This window comes from Meriones unguiculatus, chromosome 11, assembly GCF_030254825.1.
Source record: "Meriones unguiculatus strain TT.TT164.6M chromosome 11, Bangor_MerUng_6.1, whole genome shotgun sequence".
In the NCBI taxonomy this organism is placed as follows: Eukaryota; Metazoa; Chordata; class Mammalia; order Rodentia; family Muridae; genus Meriones; species Meriones unguiculatus.
Genome location: NC_083359.1, coordinates 16,587,088 through 16,614,753, shown reverse-complemented (window position 1 = coordinate 16,614,753; position 27,666 = coordinate 16,587,088). Strand labels below are relative to the sequence as shown.

Sequence of the window (27,666 nt, the reverse complement as noted above, 5' to 3'; positions counted from 1 at the left end):
TGGATGGCCTGGTGTGATAGTCCCAGCTCCTGACCTTGGCCTAGCCACAGTTCTCACTCGCTGTCTGCCAGACCTCAGGATTTGTAGGGGAGAGAGTGCTGTGGGAGGAATGTGCTTTGGGCCTGGAAGTTGTCCTTAGGATGCTTAGAGATGGCTTCCTTTCACTCATCCATCAGGTGTAGCCAGAGCCAAATACTCTCCTGACTTATGGGAGTCTTGAGGTCTGTGAGAGATAGAAGTGGGGATAGGGGACACATGTTGGGATAGAAATTCTGAACTGAACTCCCCTTTCTAATCAATAATCTTAGATCCTGAATCATTTTATTTCAACTAGACCCACTGGACCCTATCCATCTGTTCTTCCCAGAAATATCCTTCATCTCCCCACCTCAGACAAGGTATTCAGATAGAGGATATGTTTGGAAGGTTGGGAGTGGCTAACTCTGGCTTGCACTCTATCCAGTCAGGCTTTCATTCCATGCTGGCTGCTTCTGAAGGCTTTAGAGCAAGAATAATTAAAATCGCAGTTTCTAGACCCTGAGATAAGCAATTCAAGATTGGTACCTTTTGGAGCCAGGAATCAATCCAGTGATTGGTGGCCACTGGGGGAGGGGAGGCAATGGAGAAAGACGGCAACCCTTGGTTGAATGGTCAGTTCTGAGACAAACCCCACTAACTCAGTCTCAGAACTATCTGTCCCAACTATGGATCTGGGAAGCAGGATTGGGCCCATTATTAGCCCCATTCATTTCCCCCTCTAGCATCACTGGACTATTGGGACTTTGACTCCTCTGAGAGTCCTACCTGCCCTAGCTCTACCTGCAGACCATTGTGAACACTGACTGTAGGTTCTGAGGATGAGCAGAATGGTCAATAGACATTGAGGTCAACCAGAAACTGGACAGCAAGGTCAGTCAGAAACTAAATAGCAGGATGGTCAGAGAGAGAGAACAGCAAGGTAGGATGTGGGCCAGCCAGTGAGATCAGATAAGGAAGACCCTGGACAGGATGTTCTCAGGCCAATGGAAGAAAGATGCTTACCAACATGGAGGTGGAGGTATCCAGGCTGGCAGAGATAGCCTTGGCTTGAGAAGTAGAAAGATGCTTACCAACATGAAGGTGGGGGTATCTAGGCTGGCTGAGATCACTTTGGCTTGAGAAGTAGCCGCTCGTCTGCTCTGTTTCCAGAACTGGGGCCACATGAAGCCATCTAGACTTTAACACACTACTTAGCAGACAGAGAAATTCAGCAGGGGTGACTGTACCTCTCTGCTGATAGGATGTTGTTTTCTGGGGTACACCTTCAACGCACCCCTACTCAGCTGCCACTCTGCCATCTTCTAAGCCTGGCCATATGCAGGGACAAAAATCCTTCCCTTCACCAGCAGAGTAGTTGGGGATTTGGGTGTGTGTGTTCCTGGTTTCCTTGCTACAGGCTAGGCAGCAGGATATGATGTAACTTGTGAGATTCCCATTTTCTGGACCCATAGTGCCTTCCCTCTCCTCCTCTGCCTCTTGATTCTCCTCCATGGATGGCTCTCCAAACTTTGTTGGAGACTATCTGGCATCTTACCTTCATAAATATTCTGTGTGACCTCAACCTAAAGTAGGACACCAGAGGCATGTGGATGGTAGCAAAAGTCCCATTACCATACCAGGACCAGGCCTTTTCTTAGTGCTGCAAAGCCAACAAGGTCATAGGCTTTGGATTTTAGGAAATCCATACAGCACCTCTCACTTTGTGTGTGTGTGTGTGTGTGTGTTTAAAAACAAAAATCTCAGTCATTCAATTTTACCAACAAAGACTCAGGAGCCAGATGCTGGAGTGAAAGCCTACTAGCTCAGAGGCAAAGAAAGTACCCACCTGACCTTCCTCCTCATCTGATGTCCCAAAAGGAAAAGCTCCTTTCCCACACCAACTCAAAAAAAAAAAAAAAAAAAAAAAAAAAAAAAAAAAAAAAAAAAAAAAAGCCCTCTGCTACCTTCCTGGGCATTTCTCTATCCATCTTCCTGACTTCCTTTTACTCTCTATGGTTTTGTTCTTATGTTCAGTCTCTGTCAACTGATTTCTTGTTATGCTTCTTGACCTATGGCTGACTTTGCTTAATCTTGTTCAAGCAGAAAGCTCTTGGATTAAAGGTGTGTGCTAGGGCTGAGCCACACTACAACTAGAAACAGGATTTTTCAGTAAACAATCTCAGGGTTCACAATGTGATCAAATATCCTGCAACATTTTGCCCTTTTTGTCTAAATAAAAAAAAGAAAGATTTTTTTACTCTAACACAGTAAAACTATTTACAATAGCAAAGATATTTCTTCCAGGCTTTCCACAATGTCCAGCTTGGTTGTATTTCGCAGTCTTAGGATTAAGTATTTTTGAGTTCAAAGTTCTGCATGTTCATATCAGTCTCATGAACTCAGCAATCTGAAAGTCCTGAGCAGTTTGTGGTCTGAAGCTGATCTTTGGGTGGTGCTTGTGGGCTTAGTGGCAATCCTGGCAGTCAACCAAAAGGTGTCCACAAGTTGTGCAGAACCTGGCAACAGAAGAGGCAAGGGGCAGTTTTACCCCATGATTAGTGTGCCACAATCAAGGTGGATTCATCATTGTAGGGTCCCATCATCTTCTTGGAGACCTCCAAAGTCACTGCTAGGAATGGCATAAAACTTAAACAATTTAAATGCCATATTCAGCAGATCTATGAAACGTTTGAGGACCACAAAGCTAGTAAGTACCTCCAGGGTACACAAATTTTGTTCCTAGTTACTTCAGACTCAAACCTGAAAGCTCCTACGGGAACCTAGATGAAGCTTATTTCTAGAATTAGTTAGTACTCTGTGTGACTGATAGTATCACAACAGAAAGTCTATATATACACAATAATCTTACAGACTTTGAAATAATATTTGTATCTTAAGAAAAGCTTTAAAAAGTCAAATGAAAACCAAAGGATTATGAGATCAGTAGCAATAGAATAGTCCCTTATCTTTCATTTTCCTCTGTTCTATATCAGGTGGCTCTTCTGATATGAGACAGAGATTTTGGGTTTCCTTTTAACAAGCACGTGTGGGTTTAGAGAAAGAGAGAACCACATTCTGACTCCAAACCCAATTTTAATTTTTAATTGAATTGGGACCACATAAAGACCATTTGCCACTTATATCTGTAGAGGGCAGCAGAGACAAGTGGAGGTGGGCGAGATCACTTGGCCAATTTACTCTTCTTGGGACATTTTCTCTTGATGAGCCATCCTTTTTCTTCAGCTGTTTTGCTAGTCCAGTGGTCTCTGATTTCTTACTTGGATGCCTTTACTCTCTTGGAAAGATAAAAGCAAAATCTTGCCCCCCCCATCTCTGAGGGATTCTTTTTTTCAGAAGATTATATCTCTCTTTAGGGCAAAATGGTTTTTGGCAACAGAAAAAGTATTCTTTCAATTTAAATTACTTTTTTAAATCTGAAATTAAATATACTTTAGTATGTGTGGATAAATATACCTATATTCCCCTTTTCTTTATATATAAATTCAAAGTTTAAGTGTATTTACTTTTGGATCACAAAGGACATTTGCTTGGAATTTCAGCCTGCTTTTTGAAAGAGGCTTTTAAATTTAAACCACTGTACTTCTTATGTGCCTGTCTCTGCCTCCCAAGTGCTGGGATTAAAGGAGTGCATCTTCTAAATGCTAGGACTTTAAAAAAAAATTTTTTTTTTTTTAGTGCTGGGATTAAAGACATGAACCACAGCCAGACTATGAATTTCTTATAATAGTTAGTTATTCTCTTATTGCTGAATATGAAACAAACCAGGTTGTCCTGGGTTAATTTGGTCCTCTATTTCCCCTTACTATCTAGTGTTGGGGTAAACTTCCAAGTTTTTTGAACGTGTAATCTCTCATTCTTGCTGATTCATTCTGAATTTGTTCCCTGGCAAATTTAAACATGCTGGTCTTAATTAAACATGATGCTAATGTGTCCACTATTTCATTATTTTCAGAAGTTTTGTCTGTCTTGCCTGTGTGAGCCACATGAAATTTGATGTTTGCTAAGTTTTGCTAGGTTTTTCCATTTCCGTTTACGCCTTCCATGACCAGATATCTTTGCTGTTTATTTGACAGCGAGTGGTTTTCCATTTTGATGACCATATAGCTATACCATTGCACGCGCACTATGAATTGGAGAAAATAGAGATTTTGCTTTTGCTTTCCCAGTTATTTGTCTTATAGCCAAAGTCCTGTGCTAAATTTGTGGTTGTTGTCTCAGTATTGGCCATTCCATCCCCGGGTCTTTAGGCTGACACTTTCCATTAGGTTTTGATTTTGTTTTTCCCATCAATGTTTAATGAACCATCAGTAAAAACATAAGTTAGCCAAATGTTGTGACCATTCCATTGCTCCCCACAGTTCAATAGGTGCCTTCTTGGGGGGAGGGAGAAGTGGTTTAGGGATGAGAATTATAGGCAACTGAGCTGTATCCTCAGTGCAGGAAGACACAGATCCCCTTGCTTCCGCATCCTGGTCATGAAGAAAATCCAATTCCACTGTAATACCTTTCCCACCATGGCTAAGACTGTGAGTACTGTGCCTCTGATGGATCTGCCCCGTCATGGTAAGGGGTGCCTATACGACCACGGGGCAGTTGGCGATGACTGAGTATCAGGTTCTCTGTGCCTCATAAAATATCCAGATCTGTTTCTCAAAGAGAGAATATTTATTCTCTGTGTGTGGAAAGTAGAAGCCAACAGGCAGATGTTGGTGGGCTCCATTTTGCTCTATTTAGAGTCCCTAGTTGCCAATTCCCCAACAAGTACAATATCCATAATGAAGGTATCTTCTGCTACAATATGGGTCAGGGTGGCATCCACGAAGATGAGCTTACAGGCAGTTGCAAAACCTGCTCTTTGTTCCTGTCCCCATTGGAAATTAGCTTCCTTTCTACTAACCCTGTGGAGGGTTTTTATAATAATCTCTAAGTATGGTATGTGATTTCTCTAATTGGTACAAATATTCCAATTAGGAGCTATATATGAGTTTTGTCCCTGGCTGGTGAGATTAAGGGCCTGTGCCACCACCCCCTTGATCACTGTAACTCTAGAATTTAGGAAACAACTAATTCATAGAGATCTGCCTATCTCCGCTGAGATTAAAGGCACGGGCTACCGTCTCCCTACTAAAATACTTTATCATAGCTCCAAATCAATCCAACTCTTAAGAGATTTAGAAAATAAGTTTGAACTGTAGTAATCCTTTGAATTTACTTAAAACATTTTAAACCTCTTAACTGTGTTTTAATATCAAGCAACCACAATACCCTTTTTATTTAAGAAGGAAATTCAAAAGCTGATGTCTTAAGATGGCATGGGCCACATGGCAATTTACAGTCTTGACATTTTAACATGGAATTAAGACACATGGTTTAAGAAAACCCATTTTTCATTTCATACCAGTAAGGCAAGTAAGCCTTTGGTAAATTATTGGATGAAAATAAAATTACTTTTTATTTTTATTTTTTCATGCTGGATCAAATGAAAGGCATTTGTTATTCTTTATGAGTTAGTTTGGACTGAATGACAAAGCTGCCTGATGAACTATCTCCTATTCTGATACCTGCTGCATCCCTGATTTCTAAGAGCAGGATTCTGAGCCTCACATGGGTGCTTGTGATGTCCAAGATTTATTCCGTGGTTGGTGGACAGGTCTTGGTGACCCTGGGATGTCAGAGCATAAGAGGCGAAGGGAAAGAGACACAGCAACCCACCGTCACCCTCATCAGCCTTAAGGTTCCCCTAGACTTTTTAAGGACCTCCACTCAAGCAAAACCGGGATTCCTAGCTTTAGTGTGGGAAAGAAATTTTGAGACCAGCCAGTTTGTGGCACACAGCTGAGACTTAGTAAAGTTACTTCAACATAGGCAAAAGCCAGAGGGTTCAGAGAGAGAGAGGAGTGCTCTTTGCTGCATGTGGACCTACCTGGAAACATGCGCCTGAGCTTCGCAGGGAAGAGTGCTTCACTGGCCTTATCTGTCCATGCCGTTGTTCTGGAGCTGTAACGCAACAGGTTGCTAAGAAACCGTTCACCCCAGTCATTTTTTCTCTTTTGATAAGTGACATGACTCTGAGATGTCTTGGTTGAAATTATACTGATCAGACGAAGCCAGGCACCAGTGGGGGTGCACAGAGTGTTGGTGGATATCCTTTCCATGTAAATGGGGTTTCTGGTGAGATTCCTAGAAAAAAAAAAAAAAACCTACAGACTTACAGCTGGGAAAGGAAAACAGGCCTCAAGCAGTTGCTGGGTTGCAATTCTTGCTTATGTTGTTGTTTGCTAGTATGAGGCCTTGACTGTACTCCAGAGTCAGGAGCTCCATACCCCTCCTCAGGTCCCCCCAAATGTCCATGCCTTTCTACCCTTCCTCGAGAGAAGCAACAGAAGCACCAGGTGGAGAATACAAGTGTTCCCTGTCCTTAAAAGTCTTTTTTCCCTGTTCACTACACGTTTTGTTTGTTTGTTTGTTTGTTTGTTTGTTTCTAGCCCTGTTTTTCTGTGTTCCTCCCTTGGCATTCATCATGAACATTATGAAGTTATCAGGGGTCTCCTTATACAAAAACTAAACAAAAGAAACAAACAACCTTGTGTTCTCTATCTCAACCATCGCTGTTTTTGAAAAGGACAAGTATCAACAGAACTGCAGAATGGGCGATCCTGTTTGTTGTCCTAACCCTGACCCCTGTGCTTTCCTCAGTGGCCACAGAGGCTTCTCGGGCCCTCTGCAAAGATGCCGGGCCTTTTCTTTTGGATGGAAAGTCAAGATTCAGGAATGGGTACCCTCAGTAGGTCAGCGTGAACAGCCTCCAATAGCATTGCTTGGGCTGCCTGGGGCCTCACTTTGCCTTGGTCTGAAAGAGATTTTTGTTTTCTGGTGAGAACAGCCCCAGCCTGACCTGGCTGCAGGAGCCAGAAACAGGAGTGCAAACCCTTTCATGTGACAGGCCCAGAGTGGGGTGATACAGGCCTGCCAGCAGTAGGCCCTCCCCTGCAGCTTGGGAGGCAGGGCATCCATTTGCATATTCCCCCATTCATCCTGCCCTTGAAAGGAGGCCTGAGTTCCCAGTCCCCAGCCCGGCCAAGGGCCCAGTGCTTGAGCACCAAGTTAACCCTGTGGGCTATGGAGCCAGAGACTGAAGCTGCAAGCCCTACCCACCCCTGACCTCCAGAGTGCTGTTGCAGAAGGAGGCAGACTTTTGTTTTTCAGCGTGGCCTTCTGCTGCAGTGGAAGTAAATCCCCTTTTATTTCTTTCCATGGCAGCCAGAAAGTATAGCAATTTATTGTTGTCAGAAAATGTACCTTGAATTAAAGGCAAGACTGATTCATTGCTTAATGTGTATGGTATGCGTGCACACACATACACACAACTACCTGGAAGCGTGGGTATAAAAGAGCCATATGGGTTCCAGGCTACAGCAGCAGCACTCTTGGCCAAGACAAAGAGACACAGCTTGCCTGGGTCACTTGTATCCCTAGGCCTCAGGGCACTGGACTGTGGTCAGGTGACCAAGGCTGTGCCTTGGAAGGAATGAGGCCCCCAGGGCCAGCAGTAATTGCTTACCTTCTGCGGCTAAATATCTCCTATCAGCCTCAGGTTCCTGCTCCGGTCCTTGGTACCGCCAGGCTCAAGCCTTTTCCCCCACACTGAGGACTCTTGTCAGGTGCCAACTCTTTATAGGCTCTTCCTATGACTTCCTAACCCACTGTGCCACTCTGCCCTAGCCTAGCTGTCCTCCGGGTCCCCATCCTGCAGCCCCATCCTTGTTCTTACTCCAGTTCTGTCCGAGCAGGCATCCCCAAGAAAACAACAGTGTCAAGTGACAGCAGGCAAGCAGGTCCGCCTTTAGTTTCCGCTCCTACCTCAGGAACCCCAGTGTATCTCTCCTGGGCCATGTCTACCTCAAGGAACACAGTTCTAGCTGGAGGAAGCTGTCCTGCCTGTACCTTGGCCATCTGCAGTTGGAATCTTGAGCACATATTCCTGCCAGGAGAGCAGATGTATCTTTCACTGAGCTTGAATTTGCAGCATTGAACTTGTCCTCAGTCTAGGCTAGCACTGAAATGGATTCCTGGCCCTGAGGCCAAGGCATTAGCAATCCTACTGAGGACTTATCTGAAAGGGAAAGGATCATGATGCGCCTAGGACTTGCCTTCCTGTACAATGAGACATAGTCAGGAGTGTCCCTCTGTCTGTGTGGTGACCACGGCCCTCACCAGTATCCTTGAAGTTCTGCCTACTGTCCCAGAGCGCTATGTGGAAGGAGGAACAATGGGACTCCAGTTTACCCACAAAGCCTTAGTCCATCACAGCCATCATTTCTGGTCATTCTGCCTTGTAGATATCTCCAAAGGGGCGGCTTCCCTTTGTCTTCTCTCAGGTCTGTGGTTTCGCTGAGCCCGACTTATGGTGAGGACGAGGCTTATCTTGGCTCCTGCAAAAAGACACTGTGTTTCTGTTTGTTACTCTGATCTCAAGGCTACTTCTGTTTCTGAGTCTCTGGAAGGGCAGTCTGAGCCTTTCTTTCTGGTCTGCTCACCACAAGGGTGTGGCCATGGTCTCCGGCAGGGGTTTGGGGTGAGTGAAAATTTTGAGAGGTGCTTATCTTGAGGATGGCCGTGGAGGTTGCTGAAGGCAGATGATGGAGGCATGGTCATGGTGAGTTGGGGTAGCCAGGAAAGTGGCTAGTAGCAGTAAACCCCAGTTGGGCCTTTCTGCATGTAAGGAGCTTCAGTCACCCTTAAGAGAGAGCTATAATCGGGCTCCCCAGAGAGCTTGAGAGTAAGCCATTCGGTAACTCAGCAACCGTGTCTCACAAGGGATACACACTGGGTAGGGAAGGCCCTTGACTCAGTCATCTGTGGCTCCGTAAATCTAATTAAAACCCAAGAGAAAAATGGAATGGGAGCTCCCTCCGTCACCCAGACTTGAGCTTGGATCCTTGTGCAGATGAGGCAGTTGCTAAGCCTAGCAAGGTCTGCTGCGTGGCCACGTGGGTTTAGGGTTACTCAGATTCGGTGGTGAGGCAGGAGCTTTTCTTACCCTGACAATTGGGTCACACTTCCTGGAACAGAACTGCCCCCTCAGCGCCATGGCCCTGGCACATTGTAGCTTCCACCCACCAGAACTCTGGTTGTGGCCACTGGGTTTCTTGCCCTTTAAGTGTCCCCGAGAAGCACTGTAGGAGGTATTTGTCCTCCTGAGAGCCCTGTAGCAAGACATCTGGAGGAAAGTAGAGGGATGGCAAGGTGGCTCAGTTGAGTCTGATCCCAGGAAACCATGCAGTGTAAGGAGAAAATCGAATCCTGCAAGTTGTTCTCTGACTGTGCACACTGTAGTACTCTCGTAAACACACACACGCGCGCACACACACACACACAGTGGGCAAATATAATAATAAAAAATGTAGAGGACCCACCAAAGAGAAGTGAAATCTGGCTGAGATGCTGAGGCAAGTTCCCTGGCTTCCAATTGATGGCTCAGGGGTGTGTGTGTGTGTGTGTGTGTGTGTGTGTGTAGAGAGAGAGAAAGAGGAAGGGAGAGAGATGCTTTGTCCCCTGAGAGCCCATAGCCAACTCCCCTCCCAAACTAAAGACAATGTGGGGTCAGGAAAGGTGGAAGGGCATGGGTTGAGGCCCTGGCAGGCTGGCAGAGTGAGGGTTAAGGCCTGGTTGCTTGGCTTTGAGCTGGCCTGAGCGGAGTAAGTACCGCCCCATGTGCAGACGAAGGGGGGCCAGTGGGGGCCTTGAGGGGCCAACAGCTCCTCACAGAGCTGCTCTGTGCCTCAGTCCCTACAGCCTGCTCCCACTGCCACCAGGGAGCCACCATCCCCACAGTTAATGCCTCTACTACCACCCAGCTCAGAGCAGGCGGCTGTTGCCATCAGCTGTCCCCAGGGGCAGGGCCTTTGCAACTTTTGTTCTTTGATCAAGATGTGGTAAACTCTTTCCCTGGGCTCCACAGGCCCTAGAAAGGGAGGCTGGTTCTAGCAGGACCAGCTCCACCACCTCCTCAGTGCCCGGAGCCAGCTGGAAAGGTAGGATGGTGACTGTATAGCCCTTTGTGAGTTGTCTTTGAGCTCCTGTGGGTGGCAAAGGCATGAGTAACTGATTCAGCTAACTGCTCTTCACTGAGCACTTCTCTTACTGTGTGCCTGGCATCAATTCCCTGCCCATGATCTTCATTGAAAATAGGCCCAGAGGGGTTCAGTGACTTGTCTGAGGCCACACAGCTATCAGGAGTCTGAATCAGGATTTGGAGGCTGGTCAGTCCAGCATTGGAATCCACCTTCTGGTTCACTCCTCCAACCTGATGACTAGAGTGCTACACCCCAGGGCCTGGTGAGATTGTGGTTTGAGTTCCCCAACGCCCAGGGAGTTGGTTCCTTGATGATTTGAAGGCTTGGTTCATGTTGCCCGCCATTACCAGAGGCCTCCAATGACTGCAGAAGTCCAGGACCCCACTGGACCAGACCTCACTGATGCTGAATAGCAAGGGAGGTGCTAGCAAAATCCAAGAGAAGATTCAGAGGACCATGGGCACCCTTGGGGCCAGCATGCTGAGTTTGGACTTTGGGTCCTAAGGCAGCAGGGAACCAGATGAGGTGTTGGAGCAGTGGTGTGGCAGAGTCACACCTGTGTTACAGGAATTAACCTTGGTGCGAATGTAAGAAAGGGTTAGAGAAAAGAGATGCAGCCTGGGAGTCTGGGCTATGCTGGGTAGTGGCTGGCCGGGGGCTTTGGGCTGGGGGAATGGCCAGGTTTGAGAGCTTCATAGGGGCAGTCATTCCATACTGAGGTATATAGGTAGCCTAGGAAGGAGTGGAGGAATAGAGTGGGAAGCTGCCTCAGCAGAGGGGGTCCCTCAAAGCTGGTCACCGTCTCTCAGGGCCATTTCTGTAGGGTTCGTGCTTGGCACTGTGAGCCATCCACTTTATCACCTTGGGGCCGTGTATTTCCCACCAAGAACAGAACCCTTGTTCTGTTCTCTCTCCCACCCTTGGTCACACCCTCCTGACCTGGTGAGCTGATGGGAAGAAGTCTTGGGGTGCCCAGTCTGGTCCATCACTTGGTATTCCGAAAGGGTCCTTGCTGGAGGGGAAAGCTTGGGAGGAAGCTAGTTGGGTCCTCCTGCCAGGTAGATGGTTATAAACATCCACAGCAGCTCGCTTGGCAACGGCGGCACTGCTAGCCCCTGGGCATTGTCTGTATACTGCCACCCGCCATGTCTGCTGCAACCAGAAAAGCCTCCTGGGGCATGGGAAGAGGCAGCTGAGCTTGGAGCTCAGGGACACCCCAGGTATCAGGAGGTCAGAGGAGGCCAGGGCTGTGTAAAATAACCAGAGACCAGACTCCCAGAACCAGTCTCTGTTCTTCCCCTCCCACGTGCCAAGGGCTTGGTGGTGTACACACTGGCTCCAAAGCCAGCGTCCTTAGAGGACCCGGACTCACAGCCCTGCCCTGCAGCGGCTCTCAGGTCTGAAGGGAACTCCAGAGTAGAAGCAAGTGCTTCTGACTGTCTAAGGAGGCAAAGCCGGAAAAACAGAACCCTCTGCTTGCCAAGCAAGGTTGCAGGCCAGACTTGGGGCCAAAGGAGCTGCGGCCACTGTAGCTGGCTCCTTAGGCAGACAGCCACCTGAGGAGCAGTGGGCTGGCGTTTATCTAGTTCCCCTCATTGCTCCCGGTGGAAGGAGACTCATGGTATGTGTAAGGCAAAGAGCATATGACTGATCCCACCGGCCAATTCACGCAAATGCTGGTGTCTCTACATGTTCCCCTCACTCCCAGGACCTGAACCTGGTCCTTCTGACCAGGCGGGAGCTAGGTGTTTTGTTTTGGTTTGGTTTTTTTTCTGTGTGTTCAATATTACTGCAAAGGGGAGGAGAATTGTGGGAAGGGGTTCGTGTTGGCAGCCAATGGGGTGGCCACATAAAACGAGGAGACGTGTGCTGTGTCCCCAACTCACTTAAATAGCCCGTTCCGCCTTCTTGCAGTGTGTGTGGAGGTTGTTGTGGGGACCAGACAGCATGGTGTACAGGATAGGTTTTTCTCGGACTCAGAAAGTCAGGGAGTCTAGACAAGCCACACTTTCCCTGGAGCTCAGAAACTATCCTCACAGGCTTGTGATGGTGACCTTTGCACAGGATTCCAGAGGCTCAAAGACTTTATTTCCTGACTAGAAAGAGCCCTCAGTTCCCCACGTGTTCCAGGCACTCTCCGGCCTTTGTGTGTTGGCTTCTCTCTACCCGGGACACCCTTTTCTCTTCATCCTTCAGCCTCCGCAGCTGCGTCACTCCCTGCCAGCAGCCTGCTCTGCCTTGTCATAGCTGAGTCAGGCGCCTCCTTTGCAGTTTACTGCAGAACACTGCCCACTCCCTCAGTCTACCCTGCAACTTCGAGTTGGTGAGAACAGAGACCATGTGGAGGCTTCCATATACATGGGTGGGAAGATGGGTGGGTGGCCTGGCCATCCTGCTTGATTCTCTGAGAAGATGCCAGCATCACACCCTCTGCCTTGGATGCCTCGTTTGCGCTGCACTTGAGGTCTGCCTATGCGCAACTGCCAAGGACCTGGGATTGGTGATCCCAAGGTATTCTTTCAGTCTCTTAAATATTGTTTTAAACCATACAGCGGAGTCCTTGGGGGCTGGATGGGGCCCGCTGAGTCAGTCCATTTCATTAAAGGGAACAGCTCCAGCTCAGAGCTCACCCCAAAAGCTGGTGGAGGCGTCCTGTTTCCCACTAAGCAGTGAGTCACTCCTCTGGTAGGTCCAGCTGCAACTTCGTCTTCCCATCTACATTTTTAGGTAAATGGATGTCCCAAGAGGAAAAGGCCAGCTGGCCACCTGCCCAGAGCCCTCCCTCCCTAGAGAGGGGAACCTTAGTGAACTGTGGCCCACGGCTGTGACCCTGCTGATGATGGGAACCTTAATTTGGTCAGCTGGTCTGCAGTGAGTGTGTGTGTGTGTGTGTGTGATTCCCGTGGGATGTTTGTTCTTATCATTGTCTCAGCTAAGAAGACTGCTTGCTGGTGGGAGCGCTGCTCTTCCAGGGACCCACACTCAATTCCTAGCACCTACATAGTGGCTCACAACTGTTACTCCAGCCTCAGGAGACCTGATGCTCTCTTCTGACCTCTACGGGCACCATGCATGTGTATGGCGCGTAGGCATCACCTGCAGGCAAAATGCTCACTCACACACGTTTGTACAACAGAAAGGACTGCTGATAAAACTAGGCTTCAAGCTCCACAGGTTGGGGGACAATGCCCTTGCCGAAGTAGGGGCCCACTTTGACGGCTCCCTAGGAACACCCATTATCTGGAGATTGATGAGTGTCCCTGGATCTCAGAGAGCCTGCTGTGCATCTTCAAAATTACACTCCCATGGAAGCACAGGCTGAGCAACCTCTCCTCCATCTGGCAGGCATTTCTGTTAATTATGTCTATATTTCTGTTACTGTGCCATGCCCGGGGTACTGTGCCCATTTTAAAGATGGAGAAGTGCAGGTTCAGAGAGGTGGGATGTGCTTAACCATGTGTAGCTTATAAATAAAGAAGAGGCTTGGACAGAAGAACTTTCTTCCCTCTGCCTACAATGAGTTTGCACACTGCTGACCTCATGTCATGTGATAATGTCACAGTTTAACACAAAAACTGTTTATTGGAATTTAAGCTGCTTTCTCCTCCCTCAGAGGTCAAGCAGCTGTTTAACTCCTATCCCATGGCTCTAGAGTTACCACCTTTGGCATTTAATTTTTGTTTCCCAAGATGGAAAACCATACCAAACACTTCCTGTCAAAGGCCCCTGAGGAGGAAGCCTATGGAGGGTGCATGGCAGTCCAGAGCCTGCCCTGCAATCCCTTGGGATGGCTTGTCTATGAACATCCCAGGACAGTCTAGCTCCAGGTCTTACTAAGTGGTGACACTAAGGCATCCCCATGTGAATGCCAGGGCCTGACAGCTGGACAATTCCTCTGTACCCTCTCGGACCTGAGCAAGGTACAGAACCCAGAGCCCAGCAAGCTGTATCTGCTCTGCCAATGTGCCTTCACCTAGCAGCTAACAGGAGGACATGAGAGATCTCTGGGAGGGGCCCCACTCACCTCTAGGGTGTTTCCATGTCTCCCTGAGAGGCTCGCTGCATTGTCTTGGGCTTCAGTGATTTGGGGTGCACCCTGGCCACCCCCTGCACATCAAATCAGATGCCAGTAGACATTAGACCCATCTATTACTTTGAGTCCTTCCTCTCTTAGCCTTCTTTATTTTCCTCTTCCCATCAGTTTAATGCCTAAACATTTCCCTCCGCCCCATTAACTGTATCCAGTCAAGGATGTGGCCAGCTATGCCCCTTGGTACCCCACGTGCGGTAGTGCAGTGCCACTGCGGTCATATTGTCATATAGGGCATTGCCTTCAAGTCGTGAAGCCTAGAGGTATCTATCTGGGCTAGTCCATGGGCTCTGCCAAATATTCCTTCCCTCTCTCCTGTGGAGTTAAAGCCTAGGGTTTGAGCTCAGAGGTAGATGGGGTAAAGCCTGCCTCCCTCCACCCCACTCATCCTGTTCACAGAGATAGCTGCTTCTACTGTCTGTCTATCTTTTCTGTATCCTGGGAGCAAACATAAGCAAAGGTCTGTGATGAGGCTCACAATGGGCCCTGTGGCCTGAGAGACTCCATGCCCAGAACTGCCAGTGCAATGCCCTGGAAGATGTGGAAACATCTGTCAGCCATGGCCCCAGGCCAGACTGTCTGGTGTGAGTAATGAGGGGTCGAGTCCCTCACCAGAAAAAAAGCATCTCCTGGTGTTCAGTTTCTGGCCTGCACTGTGTAGCACTAGCAGACTACATATCTGATTGCCCCAGGGCCTGACTCATCCTCTAGGACCCCTGGATGGCCTGCCTGTCTGGTCTCCTCCCTCACCTGTCTCTTGTTTCCTACAGAGATTGCCCTCTCACTTCTGGAGAAGATGCAGACCCAGGAGATCCTGAGGATCCTGAGGCTGCCCGAGCTAGCAGACTTGGGCCAGTTTTTCCGCAGCCTCTCAGCCACCACCCTCGTGAGTATGGGTGCGCTGGCTGCTATTCTAGCCTACTGGCTCACTCACCGGCCAAAGGCCTTGCAACCACCGTGCAATCTCCTGATGCAGTCGGAAGAAGTGGAGGTGAGCCGGGCAGGGGCTGTCCCATCATGCAAAGTAGCTCCAGAAGGCAGAAGCCAAACCGTAGCTTGTCTGACCCCCAAGCAGACCAAAGAATCCCAGTGTTTCCTGGTAACCAGCCAACCTTCTCTGCAACAGCCTTGGGCAAGGTCTCCCAGCAAGATGGTCCTCCCACCTCTGCCAAGTACTGGCCCTCAGCAGAGCCTGGCCATCCTTGATCACCAGGCATGCTAAGCAGATCCTCAGGGCTGTAGGGTAAATTCACTCCCAAGTTCCTGCCCCCAGCTGTGGCTGACAGGGGACCACAGATGAGCTCATTCTGGGGTCCTGCCCACTCCCTCACAGCATCTGGGTTCACAGGGAGGTTAGCAGCAAGGATGGAGATAAACTGACTTGCTAACAAGTCATTTGCTTCATAGAGATTTGCTTCTCTATGGAACTTAAGGACTTTGGTTTTGGCTTTGGTATGTTCACATAGTTTGTAATAAACAAAGGGTACCGTGCAGCTGGGATTTGGTTCTGTTAGCAGTTCTGTCCCAGCCAAGAACAAATGGAGAGATAGCTCCCACTCCTAACCATTTTGTTGGTTGGTTGGTTGGTTGGTTGGTTGGTTGTCTTTTTCTAGGCAGGATCTCATGTATCCTAGGTTGGCTTTATACCCCTGATCCTCCTGCCTCTGCTTCCCCTAGGGCAGTTTTCAGTGAGCTCCCCAGTTTTAAGTGAGATCATTCTATACACACTTGTGCACCTCACTTTGTTCTTGATCATACATCTGTGTGCCAGCTGGGGAGGGCACACAGAGAGAATAAAGATCAGGATCCTCATGCTATCTTCCTAGTAGAAGGAGTGATATGTGAAAAGGCCCAGGTATAGTTGAAAGTATGTAGTGTGTTTGCGTTTGGCGCTGGCCAGTTGGAGAGGGGCTGGAGAAGACCAGTGGAGTAGTGATGAGAATGGAGAACAGAAATACTGGGCTGGAGGCCTGAAAGTGCCTACCTGGGCTAGTTGCTTCTTGGCTCTGAGCCACGATGTCACTTGTAAAGTGGGTACTCAAAAGAGCATCAAAGGGTTGGTAGGGTGATTCAGAGAAACCACTGTTGGACTTTGGTTCAGCTTATAATTGCAAGTCACCCAGACAGACCTTAGGGAAGACCCCCTTTCCCTGTCCTCAGGAAAGACACATTCTTTTAGGCAAGACTTTTCTGGTCCTGTCCTTAAGGAATGTATGAGTGGCTGTGTGAAGTAGGCAAAAGTGACTGGGCAAGAAATGAGGCAAGGGAGGCAAGCGCATGTCCTCCTTGGGTCAGACATAATTCAGACTGTTTAAAGATTCCAGCTTAAAGCCCTCCCATGGTTGGCTACTGCCCTCCACCCAAAAGTCCAGCCCCCCCACTACTGCGTCTATGGCCCTCTCTAGACTGCTCTCACCTCAGGTTTACCTAGAGCGTCACAGGTTACCCACAGATCCCCAGCACTCTGTGCTCCTCGACCCTAAGTGTGTGCTTGCAACTGCCATTCTTCCTGGCCAACCTTATGCATCCATCAAACTCCAGTCAGGTGTCCTTGGCTAACACTCAGTCCCCCCTCTCCTGTCCTTGGCACACAATCTCTTGAAGTGTCGTATCTGCTACATGGGTGTGAAATGGGTCTGACTGCATGTACCCCTAACTTCCCACGTGGGTCTTTCTTGGGCAGAACTGGCCAAACAGAACTTTCCACTCCAAACAGTCGGGAGCTGCCTGTGGTTTTGCATTTGGCTGCTTGTTGTGTGGTGCTAATTCTTCTTCAGACTCAATGTTCCAAGAACTAGCTGGCTCTGGGCCATCCCAGGATAACCCAAATAGCACTGAGAGATCAGGCAGAGCTGTGGTACAAGAGCTCTGGGCTTGGGGGCCCTGAGGAGGAGGAAGAGAAAGGCACAGATGCCCAAATCCTGTCCTTAGCCCTGTCACACTTTGTCCTCTGCATGGTTGAGGGCGTAGGATCTCCCTGTCCAGTCTGTCCTCCTTCCAACCTCCAACTCCACCCCACACACTCTCTCAGGCTTCAGTTCCTGGGAAAGTACCTTAACGCACAGTTGTCAGCAAATCTACCCTAGCATGTCGATGATGGATGCCAACCTTCTGAGCTCAAGGCTATACACAGCTGTCCTAGGGGCACAGCAATAGATGGCCGGGTGCAGGGTACCTTGGCAGGTTGGTCCTGATTCTAAGTGATAACAGACTTCAATTCTATTGTGGAGCCATGTATCAAGAGTTACTGAAAAAAATGTGGGCATTCTCTGCCTGCTGATCTGGTATATAAACGCTAGTGTGCACTTGTCGAATGTGTATGTGTGTGGGACGTTGTTAAAGCGGGGCCTGCATGTAGTAACTGGTCACGTTGAGTGTGGGTACAAACCAATGGATGTGTATACCCTGGTGTGAACAGGCCATGAATGCGAGCACTTCCAAGCCTCAGGTATATGAACCAGGAGAGCCTCCAAGCTGCGTACACACCAGGACCCATTCCGGATGTCCCTGCCTGCCTTAGCCAACTTGCCTGCTATGTTTGGCTTCTAGGACAGTGGTGGAGCCCGGAGATCTGTGATTGGCGGTAGCACTCAGTTGCTTACCCACTACTATGACGATGCCCGGACCATGTACCAGGTGTTCTGCCGCGGGCTTAGCATCTCAGGTGAGGAGGGGTCCATGGAGAGCTGTATCAGGGCACTGAGCAAGTTTCCAGTATGGGGCTAGGGACACAGCAGTGCCCAGGTCAGCAGAGAGCCCCTGGTCCTCCCACCAGTTAGAGAAGCAGCTGACTTACGTGGCTCAAGGCTGACATCAGCTTTGCTTCAACCCTTCACACTGGCTGCCTGATGTCAGGACTTGAACTCTGTATACACCCACAAGCAGCCTCTGGGGAGCCTAGAACTGTCCTATCATACTGTCAACCATGGTTTGGAACCTGCACCCCTGAGATGCCTCAGTAATCTCAGGATGTGAGACAAAGGGAGACAGTCACAGAGGGCCATCCTGCTACCTTCTCCCGCCACTGTAAGTGCCCTTGTAGTTCTCCCATAGGAACTGTCGCGTAAGTCAAAGTGGAAACTGGGTACCACGATCTCCCACTCCTGGCCTCCCAGATCCCTGGGGAGAAGCTGTTCTTTCATTCTTATACCCTTCTTGGGCCACAGCAGGTGAGGAAAGCTGCTTCAGGGAAGTTTCCTGGACCCAGAGTCATCCAGAGCATACTATTTCCTGTGCTTGGTGGACGGGCAGGAGGAGAGCCCACCCACCTCCCTCCCTGACACAAGGCCCACTTGTCTCTCTGCAGGGAATGGGCCCTGTCTTGGCTTCCGGAAGCCAGAACAGCCTTACCAGTGGCTATCCTACAAAGAGGTGAGTGAGGGCCCAGGCCTCATCCTGTCCAGCCCTGGAGCCCTAAAGCTCTGTTGGGTTGGGGAAGGCTTAGGAATACCCAGATGGATTCCAGGGACCTCATTTTTTCTTTTCTTTTCTTTCTTTCTTTCTTTTTTTCAAGACAGCGTTTCTCTGTGCAGCCTTGGATGCCCTGGACTTGCTTTGTAGACCAGGCTGGCCTCGAATTTACAGTAATCCATCTGCCTCTGCCCCCATGAATGCTGGGATTAAAGGCATACCCCTTAAATTTAGTTTTTACATTGAGCCTCATTCCTTAAAATTAGTTTTTACATTGAAAAGTTTTGTGTATCTTTTTTTTATGGAACATGTTATGAAAATAGGACAATGCGCATGCAATGTCTGGCTTGTCTGAAGAGGTAGGAGAGACTATGTTCAGAAAAGATGACAGGCAACCCAGATGTCATCTACGGTAGAAAGAAATCCCTCAAAAGTGATGAAAACGAAATGGATCCATAAAAGTAAAGTAAAATAGATCAAAACATACAAATACATGCGTGGTATTAAAGTCTTCTTACTCAAGATCTTTAGAGGAACGATCACAATGGAAACTGTCCACATGTGAAGCCTAGGGCACAGTATCTGCACAATCCTGTGTTGCTTCGTTTTTAATTCTTATACTTGTTTTTAAACTCTTTGACAGTGTCGTGAGTTGCTTTTGCCTCCCATCGCCTCCCTCATCCCCACCGGATTCCTCCCCTGACACTTCCCTGTCTGTTTGGTTTTTGTGACCCGCTGGGTTTCAGTAGGGTTGCTTGCCGGAAGAGGTAGGGTCTCAGCTACAGGAGCATGAGCAACAAGCGAATCAGTGGCTAAACAGCTGAAGATTATGAGCCCACCCCTCCCCACAGCCATTGACCCCGACAGTGAACCCCTCCCACACCCTTGATGGAGTGTTGACAATCCAGAGGGGATCACTTTTTATTTTCCCACCGAATTTCCCTGCCTCAGCCTCAAGGGGCTCTCTGCATACCTGGGTGGAGAACCCAGAAGCTGTTTGGACAAGCCCCACCGAAGCCTCCTCCTTTGACCATCACCCCCCCAACTCCTGCCCATCTCTGCACAGGTGGCCAAGAGGGCTGAATTTCTGGGGTCAGGACTTCTCCAGCACGACTGTAAAGTGGGCCCAGAGCAGTTCATTGGCGTTTTTGCACAGAATCGGCCAGAGGTGAGCGTCTGTCTGACTGTTTTCAGAGGCGTCAGGGGAATAGGGATTGGAAGTCTTATTTCCACTCTTGGTAGGGCCTGGGGACTGAGACCAAAGCCATGGCACTACCACCTGCGTGCCCAGTTCTTCCCTGCAGCAGGAATGGATGTCCTATCCAAGCTCCATCCACATTGTGCCTGGAGCCACAGGGAAGAAAAAGCCATGATGAAAAGGCCCATGCAGGATCTGAGCTGTTTGGACATGAAATCTAGGGGTTATACATTAGGGTAGTAAGCATAGTCTAGAGGTCTTTGGGTTATCTTTGGTACACACTGACTCACTCTCTGGACCTATCTTACCTCTTTTCCCTCTAACCCTACCTAACTTTGCATTTCTTTAGTGGATCATTGCAGAGCTGGCCTGCTACACATATTCCATGGTGGTGGTCCCACTCTATGACACCCTGGGCCCTGGGGCTATTTGCTACATCATCAATACAGGTGAGCCCCCCCCAGCCCCTCTCTCATAAGCAGCTAGCCCTCCAGCCGCCAGCCTCTTAGGCCATACTGATTGTTGGACATTCAGAAAAGCCATTTTACTTCTGCTCTCAGAAAACCCTAAGGTATTATCCAGACCCAGTGGAACATGTCGAAAATCCCAGCACTTGGATAGTTGAAGAAGAAGATCAGAAGTTTAAAGCCATCCTTGATTGCACAGCCAGTTGGAGAGCAGCCTGGGACTCTATCTCACAATTAAACAAAACAAAACACTAGGGACTCACACGATTTCCCCTGACTTGGCCTTCTGAGTCTAAACTGAGTCTAAGCCTCCTTCCATAGGTCTTCTGAGTCTAAACTGAGTCTAAGCCTCCTTCCATAGGTCTGGGATGCCATGAGGAAGCCTCTCTATATATTTTCTAAGAGGCTCTGGCCGTGCAAGGTTCCCACAGCTTGGCATCATCATTGCTGTGGTGGTAAATAGCCCAGGCAGACAGAGCTCATGGGGGCTATCTGAAGAAAAGCTGAACTATCTGCTTTAGGATGCTCCCTGGCCTTTGCCCTCAACTCCTCCTAGCACTCATGGCACACATGATGCATAACCCTCATAGCCCATCTCACATGTTTATTTACACATGAGCTGGTATCACTATATCATGTCATGGCCTGTCATGACCCTTTCAGTCCCAGCCTATACCTGCTCAGCCTGACTCTCCCCTTTGGCCCCTGCAGCGGACATCTTCACGGTGATTGTGGATAAACCTCAGAAGGCTGTACTTCTGCTAGAGCACGTGGAGAGGAAGGAGACTCCAGGCCTCAAGCTGGTCATCCTCATGGAGCCATTTGAGGATGCCCTGAGAGAGAGAGGACAGAAGTGCGGGGTCAACATCAAGTCTATGAAGGCTATAGAGGTGAGAATCTGCATCTCGGATGTTTGCTGGGTTATAGCTGGCTAGATGCCAAGTCACAGCTGCCAGCTACCTGATCCTTGCATGCCTTAGGATGGCCACTCAGATTCATCTGTGGTAAGATAGGGTGGATTTGCAGGGAATGGTAGAGGAAGGCCTGGGGCTTGTGCTTACAGGCACCCTCTAGATTGAAACTTTGAGACCAGTCCAGCCAGTGGGCCCAGACACCAATAGACGGATGACGGCACCAGCCTGAGCCACTCCTATGGCCTCTTGAGCTTCCTCACTTGCAGAAGGTGTAAACGTGTGGATGCCACAGGATTTGATGATCCAGGAACCTGGGACGGTTCTTGTCAATAAGACCCAGACCCTCCCAGTAGCCATCATGATTAATTTTTCCGTCCCTGACCACCTCAGAGGCATCAGATTATGGCAGTACATGAGCTAATAGAGCGATGCACGGCACCCTGGCCTCCTGGGACTCCGGTTTGCTCAGTAGCAGTTGACCCCGCTGTATGGCATACAGACCTCCCCTCCCCTCCCCCCAGGCCAAACCTTCCAGTTGTCCTCATGCCTCTCTCGGTCCATCACTGCATCCATGACCCTGCGCACTTTAACCCTTTGACATTAGCCACACCTGCCCTGGCAGCTCTTCTCCCTGCCTCCCCACTGTCCCCTGCCACTGACTGTTCATCTGGAAGCCTGGGTCATTCAGCCGTTCTTTTCATTCTTTTGTGTGTGTTTCCCAACATGTCTATAACTAAGTGGTACATATATAGCGCCTGAGTAGCAGGCTCCCTGTCTCTAGCACATGGGGTGGGCCTGCAGCCCCCCAGCATCCTCCTTCCCGGGAGCCTCAGGCTGGAATATGTCTGAGGAGGGACCACTCTATTTGTCACAACAGCCCATGTCAGGTCAGGGATGCTAAGCTCTGGGCTGAGTATAAGAGCAAGGCCTACTGTGGTGAGTGATTTTGATTTTTTTTTTTAATTTATGACAATCTTTAAATGTTTTTAAAACAGCATTTTCTCTCTCTCTCTCTCTCTCTCTCTCTCTCTCTCTCTCTCTCTCTCTCCTTCTTTAGGACTGTGGCCAAGAGCATCACCATGCCCCTGTGGTAAGCTAATCTCCCAGCAGGCATGGTAAGCCAGATAGTGAGTAAGGCTAGTCCTCATGGAGGCCCTCAGTGCACAGAGCTGGGTAGAGAGGCTGACAAGTTCCTCCATGTCAATACCTCCATGCTAATAAGCAGCTCCTAAGTACAGCCCGTGAGCGCTTGCCCAGCTGCCCAGCACTTCTGTGGACTGAGCGCCCAGGCAAGGACTGAGGGCAAGAGGCCGCTATTGGGAGAGAGACAAAAGGACATCCAGTCCTGGCTGCCCTCGGTTCTCATGTAACATTTTCATGGGGAGGTCTTGGTCTTCTTTTTCTCCCTTGAATGCTATGAACCCCACAGAACACAAGATGGACAGAAACACCCAAGAACTAAAAGTATCCCTCATGGCCCAGGGGCAGGTGGCATCAGCTGTCTTTGTTCTTGTTTTTGTTTTAAGTGTGCGTGTGAGAGAGAGAGAGAGTGTGTGTGTGTGTGTGTGTGTGTCCATGTATATATAAATATATATATGCAGGTATTTATCCAAGTATATGTGTGTATGCGTGTTCATGTATATATGTGTGTGGGTGTTTATGCAAGTATATGTGTGCTCATGCCTGTTCATGTTTGCATGTATGCAGGTTTACACAGGGTATGTGAGTGAGTGGGGCAGTCTGGTATCAGTAAGCTTCAACTGATTTTCTTCAGGCTCTGTTCTTTGAGACAGGGCGTTTCAACTGGCCTGGACCTTGGGCAAGGCTGGCCGGCCAGGTTGCCCCATCAACCTAATGGTCTCTGCCTCCCAGCACCGGGATTACAAGCATGAGCCACCGTTGTGGACTTCTCCTTGTTTATTTTCATTCCCTGAGCTTTTCTGGGTGCCATCCCATGTGGTTCCCCCCCCAAGGTCAGGTTGCAGCGGCAGTCTCTGCCTTCTGGACTCAGTGTTGGAGGGAGGAGTTTCTCACAAGGCCTCTGGCTTCTTGGCCCTCTCTTTCTCAGTCTTCCCCACTTCCTCACCAGCCCTGCTGAACTTTCTCACATCCAAGCCAGAGCAGGCCAGAGCTCTGCTTCCTAGAACCCTCCATGAGTACCCTGGGTATTTTTACATCTCTCCTGCCCCAGGCTCAGCCTCAGAGACCTGCTCCACGTTTCTTCAGCATGTCCTGTGTCCAGCACCATGGTGTCTGTGCCCAGAGAAGCCCCCACATAGAATCTCCCTTCATCTGGATGAATCTTGCTTGCTTTTATGTGTCACATTACATGCTACCCCTTTAGGAAGCTGTTTCCTGTGAACACATGGCCTAGGAGTGATCTTAGTGATCTAAGACCATGGACCCACTGCTGCAGCTAGGGCCTGATACAGAGCTTAGGAGGCTGTGAACAGCTCAACAGCAAGCCATGCCTACTAGAAAGGAAGGGTCTTTGGCTTCTGCCGCCCAACCCCATGTCTAACACTGCTCAGGCTGGGGGAGGGGAAACAGAGCCAGGTGTGAGGTTGTAGGACACAACCTCATCTGTGTACTACGCCTCTTCCCTCTTTTCCGGGTGTTCGCCTGCCCATCGTTCCAACTGTGGTACACAGGAGTGTGTACCCTGATGCCCCACATATCAGTCACCATAGCACAAACACAGGACTGGGTGGTAGAGGGGTCCCATGGCTCTCCCCAACATATGTCTTTTCTCACTCCTGCAGCCCCCCCAGCCTGATGACCTGTCCATCGTGTGCTTCACAAGTGGTACAACAGGTAAGCAGAGGTCCAGATGCCCCTGTTCTTGGCTGCCTGGCAGGAGACTTGTGCCCTCTGTGGGGTAGACTGAGCCTGGTCCTTCTGTTCAGCTATTGCTGTTGGCTCCCTTCTGCTTCCGCCATTGGCCATGCTGGGCAAGGCAGGGCTGGGCAGATGTAAACAGATGATGAGGCGACTCAGTGCCTCCTAGACCTGGGGCGACGGAGCCTAGGCAGCTGGGTCACAAACTATAGGCTGGACTCTGCTCACGGAGTCATTTCTTCATGGGAAATAGCTCTCCTCTCTGCTTTCCACTCCTGCCTGGCCTTTGTGTCAGAGACCAGAGGAGTATGGACTAAAAAACCCCTCGCTACCCCTCGCTACAGTACTATAAGCCAATCACTTAAGCCCTCTGCTGTCACTGTCCCCCAAGTCCTCACTTAAGAGGGGGTGGTTAAAGATTCCAAATAAGGTGCGGGATGGGATATGCAAGACTGCCAAGAAGATGTGAGCATAAATGAATTTGCTTGGTGCTGAGCAAGGGGTACACCAGTAAGAATAATCCAGAAACGCCTCCTGGAGAAGGTACAGATACAGCACTTTGCAGTCTGCAGAGCCCTGTCCCTGCTTCCCCTGTGAGGCTGGCCCCTCAGCACAGTCTGTGAGGCTAGCAGGCTTGACAGCAAACCATTCCACATGGAGGCACTGGGCCCAACGTCTGCTCTTTGAACCGCCTTCCCAGCGCCTTCTCACTGCTGCCTGCTTTGTCTGATGACTTACGAAATGTCTTAGTAGCTTTTCTATTGCTGTGATAAAACTCCATGACCAAGGCAACTTACGGAAGAAAGGACACACGTAGGCTTGTGGTTCCAGAGAGTCCATGACGGTGGAGACAACAAGCCAACGGGTGGCAGACATGGTGACCAGAAGCTGGGAGCTGAGAGCTCCCACCCCAAACTGCAAACCAGAAGCAGAGAAAGCAAACTAGCAATGGCGTGAGTCTTTACACTCCCAAAGTCTGTCCCTAGTGACATACTTCCTCCAGCAAGGGAATACCCTGTAAACTGCCCACACAGTGCCACCAATTGAGGACTAAGTATTCAAAAGCCTAAGACTATTGGAGACATTCTCATTCAAACCATCACTTGCTTCACCCTGAATGGACAAGAAGTTCCCAGCATTCACTTCCAGTCCAAGGACCAGCCAGCCTGATATTTCTCAGCAGGCAGTGACCTGGGATCCCCCAACTACACAGTATTTGGGAGACCCCTAACCAGCCACAAAGGCTGGATCATGCATGCCAGTAGGCCCTGAGGAGCGTGGCTTTACCAGATAGCAGATACAAATGATTAGTTCAGTTTGTTTTGTTTTTTTTTTAAACTATATTTTGCTAAATCCTTTCAGAAAAGTAGTACAGCCTCTGCCCTCCAGAGCCAGCCCGGAATTTTAAAATGCTCTTCAGGCTTATGTTGCTTTTAAAATTGCATTTCATGAAGTCTTTTTGGCATTGGGTTTCATAGCCTGATTTTTCTTTCTTTCTTTCTCTCTCTTTCTTTCTTTCTTCATCTCTTTCTATCTTATTTATTTATTTGGTGACATGGTTTTGGGGAACAAGTCACTGCTGTCGCTTTTAGCCTTGGTCCTCTTTGCCCTAAGTAACTTCAGGTTTTCAGTAGCTCACTTGATCAACGATGCTGCCCTTTTGTCTGGGGAAATACTTCATGCTGTTGAAATATGCTGTTGGCCAGCTGGAAAAGCTCAGCTGTTGTACCCAGTGCCTTCCCGACTGGGGACTCACATTGGAAGCCGGGCTGTCCTTACCTAGCTGTGCGGAGGGGCAGGGTGCACGGGACCGGAAAACTGATTGGAACTTACTGTTCTAGGCCTTTTGCTTTAAAGCCATGGCCAGTAGTAGCAGGCAGGTCTGAGAGAGCAAGCAGGCCTTTGGCCTGATACCATCCCGCCGGACCACATACTCAGGCCTCCTTGGATTTAGGCTAAGCCTGTGTTGTGCCTCTTACATTCATCGTCTTGTCAGCATGTCATCCACACTTGTCCTCGACGTCACACATAGCCACCTGCTTGCTTTGCATGCCTAGTGTCTGGCTGTCGGCCTCGATGAAAGCTCTGCTATTCTTCTAGTGGGGTGATACAGGAAATACGACCTGGCACTGACCTTTGGCAGGATCTTCCAGGAAGAGGCACTTCTAGCATGTAATAGGAGTGTCCTTGAATCAGTCAGTGCTTTGGAGCCCTCGTCCGGCCTGAAGAGAACAGAATCCGTTACTTCTATCTGGAATCCAGTCACTGAAAAACACCTGCCAGTGCTCTGGCAGGCACCGCAGCACTCTTGGTTTTTGTAGCCTTGGAACCATGTGACCTCCCTTCTGCCTCAGTTTCCATAGATTTTAAGTGAACACGCTTCGTGCAAAGAGAGCTAGCCCCCGTGTGGGAGCCGAAAAATAGACAGCCAGCCCTGCGTCGATGAGACGTTGGCCCGGGTCGCTCAGTTTCTCGCTGAACCTGCAGCAAAGACAACTGCAGGAAAAGCTGCACTTTGGTTCTGCAACCCAGATTGCTCATGGGTCTGTCCCGGACCATCTCTGTTCTCTGTGTGAGCAGTCAGAAAACTTTCCACACCCAGTTCAAAAGACATGCTGCCAGAGATGTAGACTGGTCCTGGATCCAAGCAGCAGGCACAGCTTTCCTGGTGGCTTACCTCTCCCTTCCTAAGGAGACCTTTGTCGTCAGCTCCCAGAATCTGTGATGAACACCTGCTTCTCCTTCAGCCCTTGGGCTCACACAGAGAGGTGACTTGTACAAATAATCTGAACACTTCTGGGACTATTTCAAGAGTTCTTTATGTTGTTCCTAAAGTGACATTTGAATCTGGAAGAAAGTTTGTACTTCTAAAAGTTCTGAACTTGGGCATTGTGCTGGAGAAGAGAAGGGCACAGAACCGAAGAACTGCCACCACTGCCAATTGGTGTGAGGCCTCAGCCGAGAAGGTCGTGCAGAATTTTCGTCAGCTTTCTCTCCCCATCCTCAGGCCTTCTGCTCATGTTTGTGATGATTGTGTGCACATCAGCCAGATCCACAGGCCCACAACTCTATGGCACAAGGATCTATTTTGTGATATTCCTACTCCATATCTGGTATCTGGAAAATGATCCTCAAAAACTTCCAGAACCTGAAGGTGAAACTTGCCAGGTGCCTGTCAGAATACCTTAAGGGCTCTGGGATTCTGGAGGATTCATATCTTGAGGGTCAACTAGGAGGGCAAACATGGGCTCAGGCCTGAGGGAACGCTGGGATAAAAAGCCAAGCACAGATGAGGCAGCTCCCGTGGGTCTTTCTCTTTCCCGGAGGAAGACATTTTGACAACTACCTATTAGGAAAAAGAGTCACTCTTTATGTAACACATCCTTCTATGTCCCCAGAACCACATCCATCTATGTCCCCAGAACCCTTCTGTGGTTGATGCCATGGATGAAAGCACCGGCACACAGGCTGAGACCTCACCCGTCACACATCTGAGGCAAAGAGACACCTCTGTCACTTGAATTAGAACATGAGGCTGTGACTGATGGCAATTGGGTCACCTGTAAGATGAGCAAGAAGGCCTCAGGGGATATGATTATGAGGAGGAATGTATTTTTATCTCTGTTACTTGATC

General features: G+C 49.1%; 1 protein-coding gene and 1 long non-coding RNA gene across 5 annotated transcripts in view; one reads left to right on the top strand and one right to left on the bottom strand.

The window, feature by feature from the left end:
* The window catches only part of Acsl6 (acyl-CoA synthetase long chain family member 6), a 62,149-nt gene that overhangs the window by 4,964 nt on the left and 29,519 nt on the right, over positions 1-27,666 (top strand). For 3 of the 4 annotated variants that reach the window (XM_060363710.1, XM_021658231.2, XM_021658232.2), the window contains exons 2-9: positions 14,976-15,196; positions 17,755-17,869; positions 18,512-18,576; positions 19,682-19,783; positions 20,163-20,262; positions 20,992-21,170; positions 22,252-22,284; positions 23,957-24,008. In XM_060363710.1, coding sequence (XP_060219693.1) covers positions 15,002-15,196; positions 17,755-17,869; positions 18,512-18,576; positions 19,682-19,783; positions 20,163-20,262; positions 20,992-21,170; positions 22,252-22,284; positions 23,957-24,008 — 841 coding nt within the window. In that variant the 5' untranslated portion in view covers positions 14,976-15,001. Of the gene's footprint in view, positions 1-9,810; positions 10,074-14,975; positions 15,197-17,754; positions 17,870-18,511; positions 18,577-19,681; positions 19,784-20,162; positions 20,263-20,991; positions 21,171-22,251; positions 22,285-23,956; positions 24,009-27,666 lie in introns of those variants that run through there. The other variant, XM_021658233.2, reaches the window with a different exon arrangement.
* LOC132646468 (uncharacterized) lies at positions 1,965-7,776 on the bottom strand. Its single transcript, XR_009584759.1, has 3 exons — positions 7,601-7,776; positions 5,963-6,219; positions 1,965-2,534 (listed from the first exon to the last, which is right to left on the bottom strand). It is a non-coding gene; the product is annotated as an uncharacterized LOC132646468 (long non-coding RNA).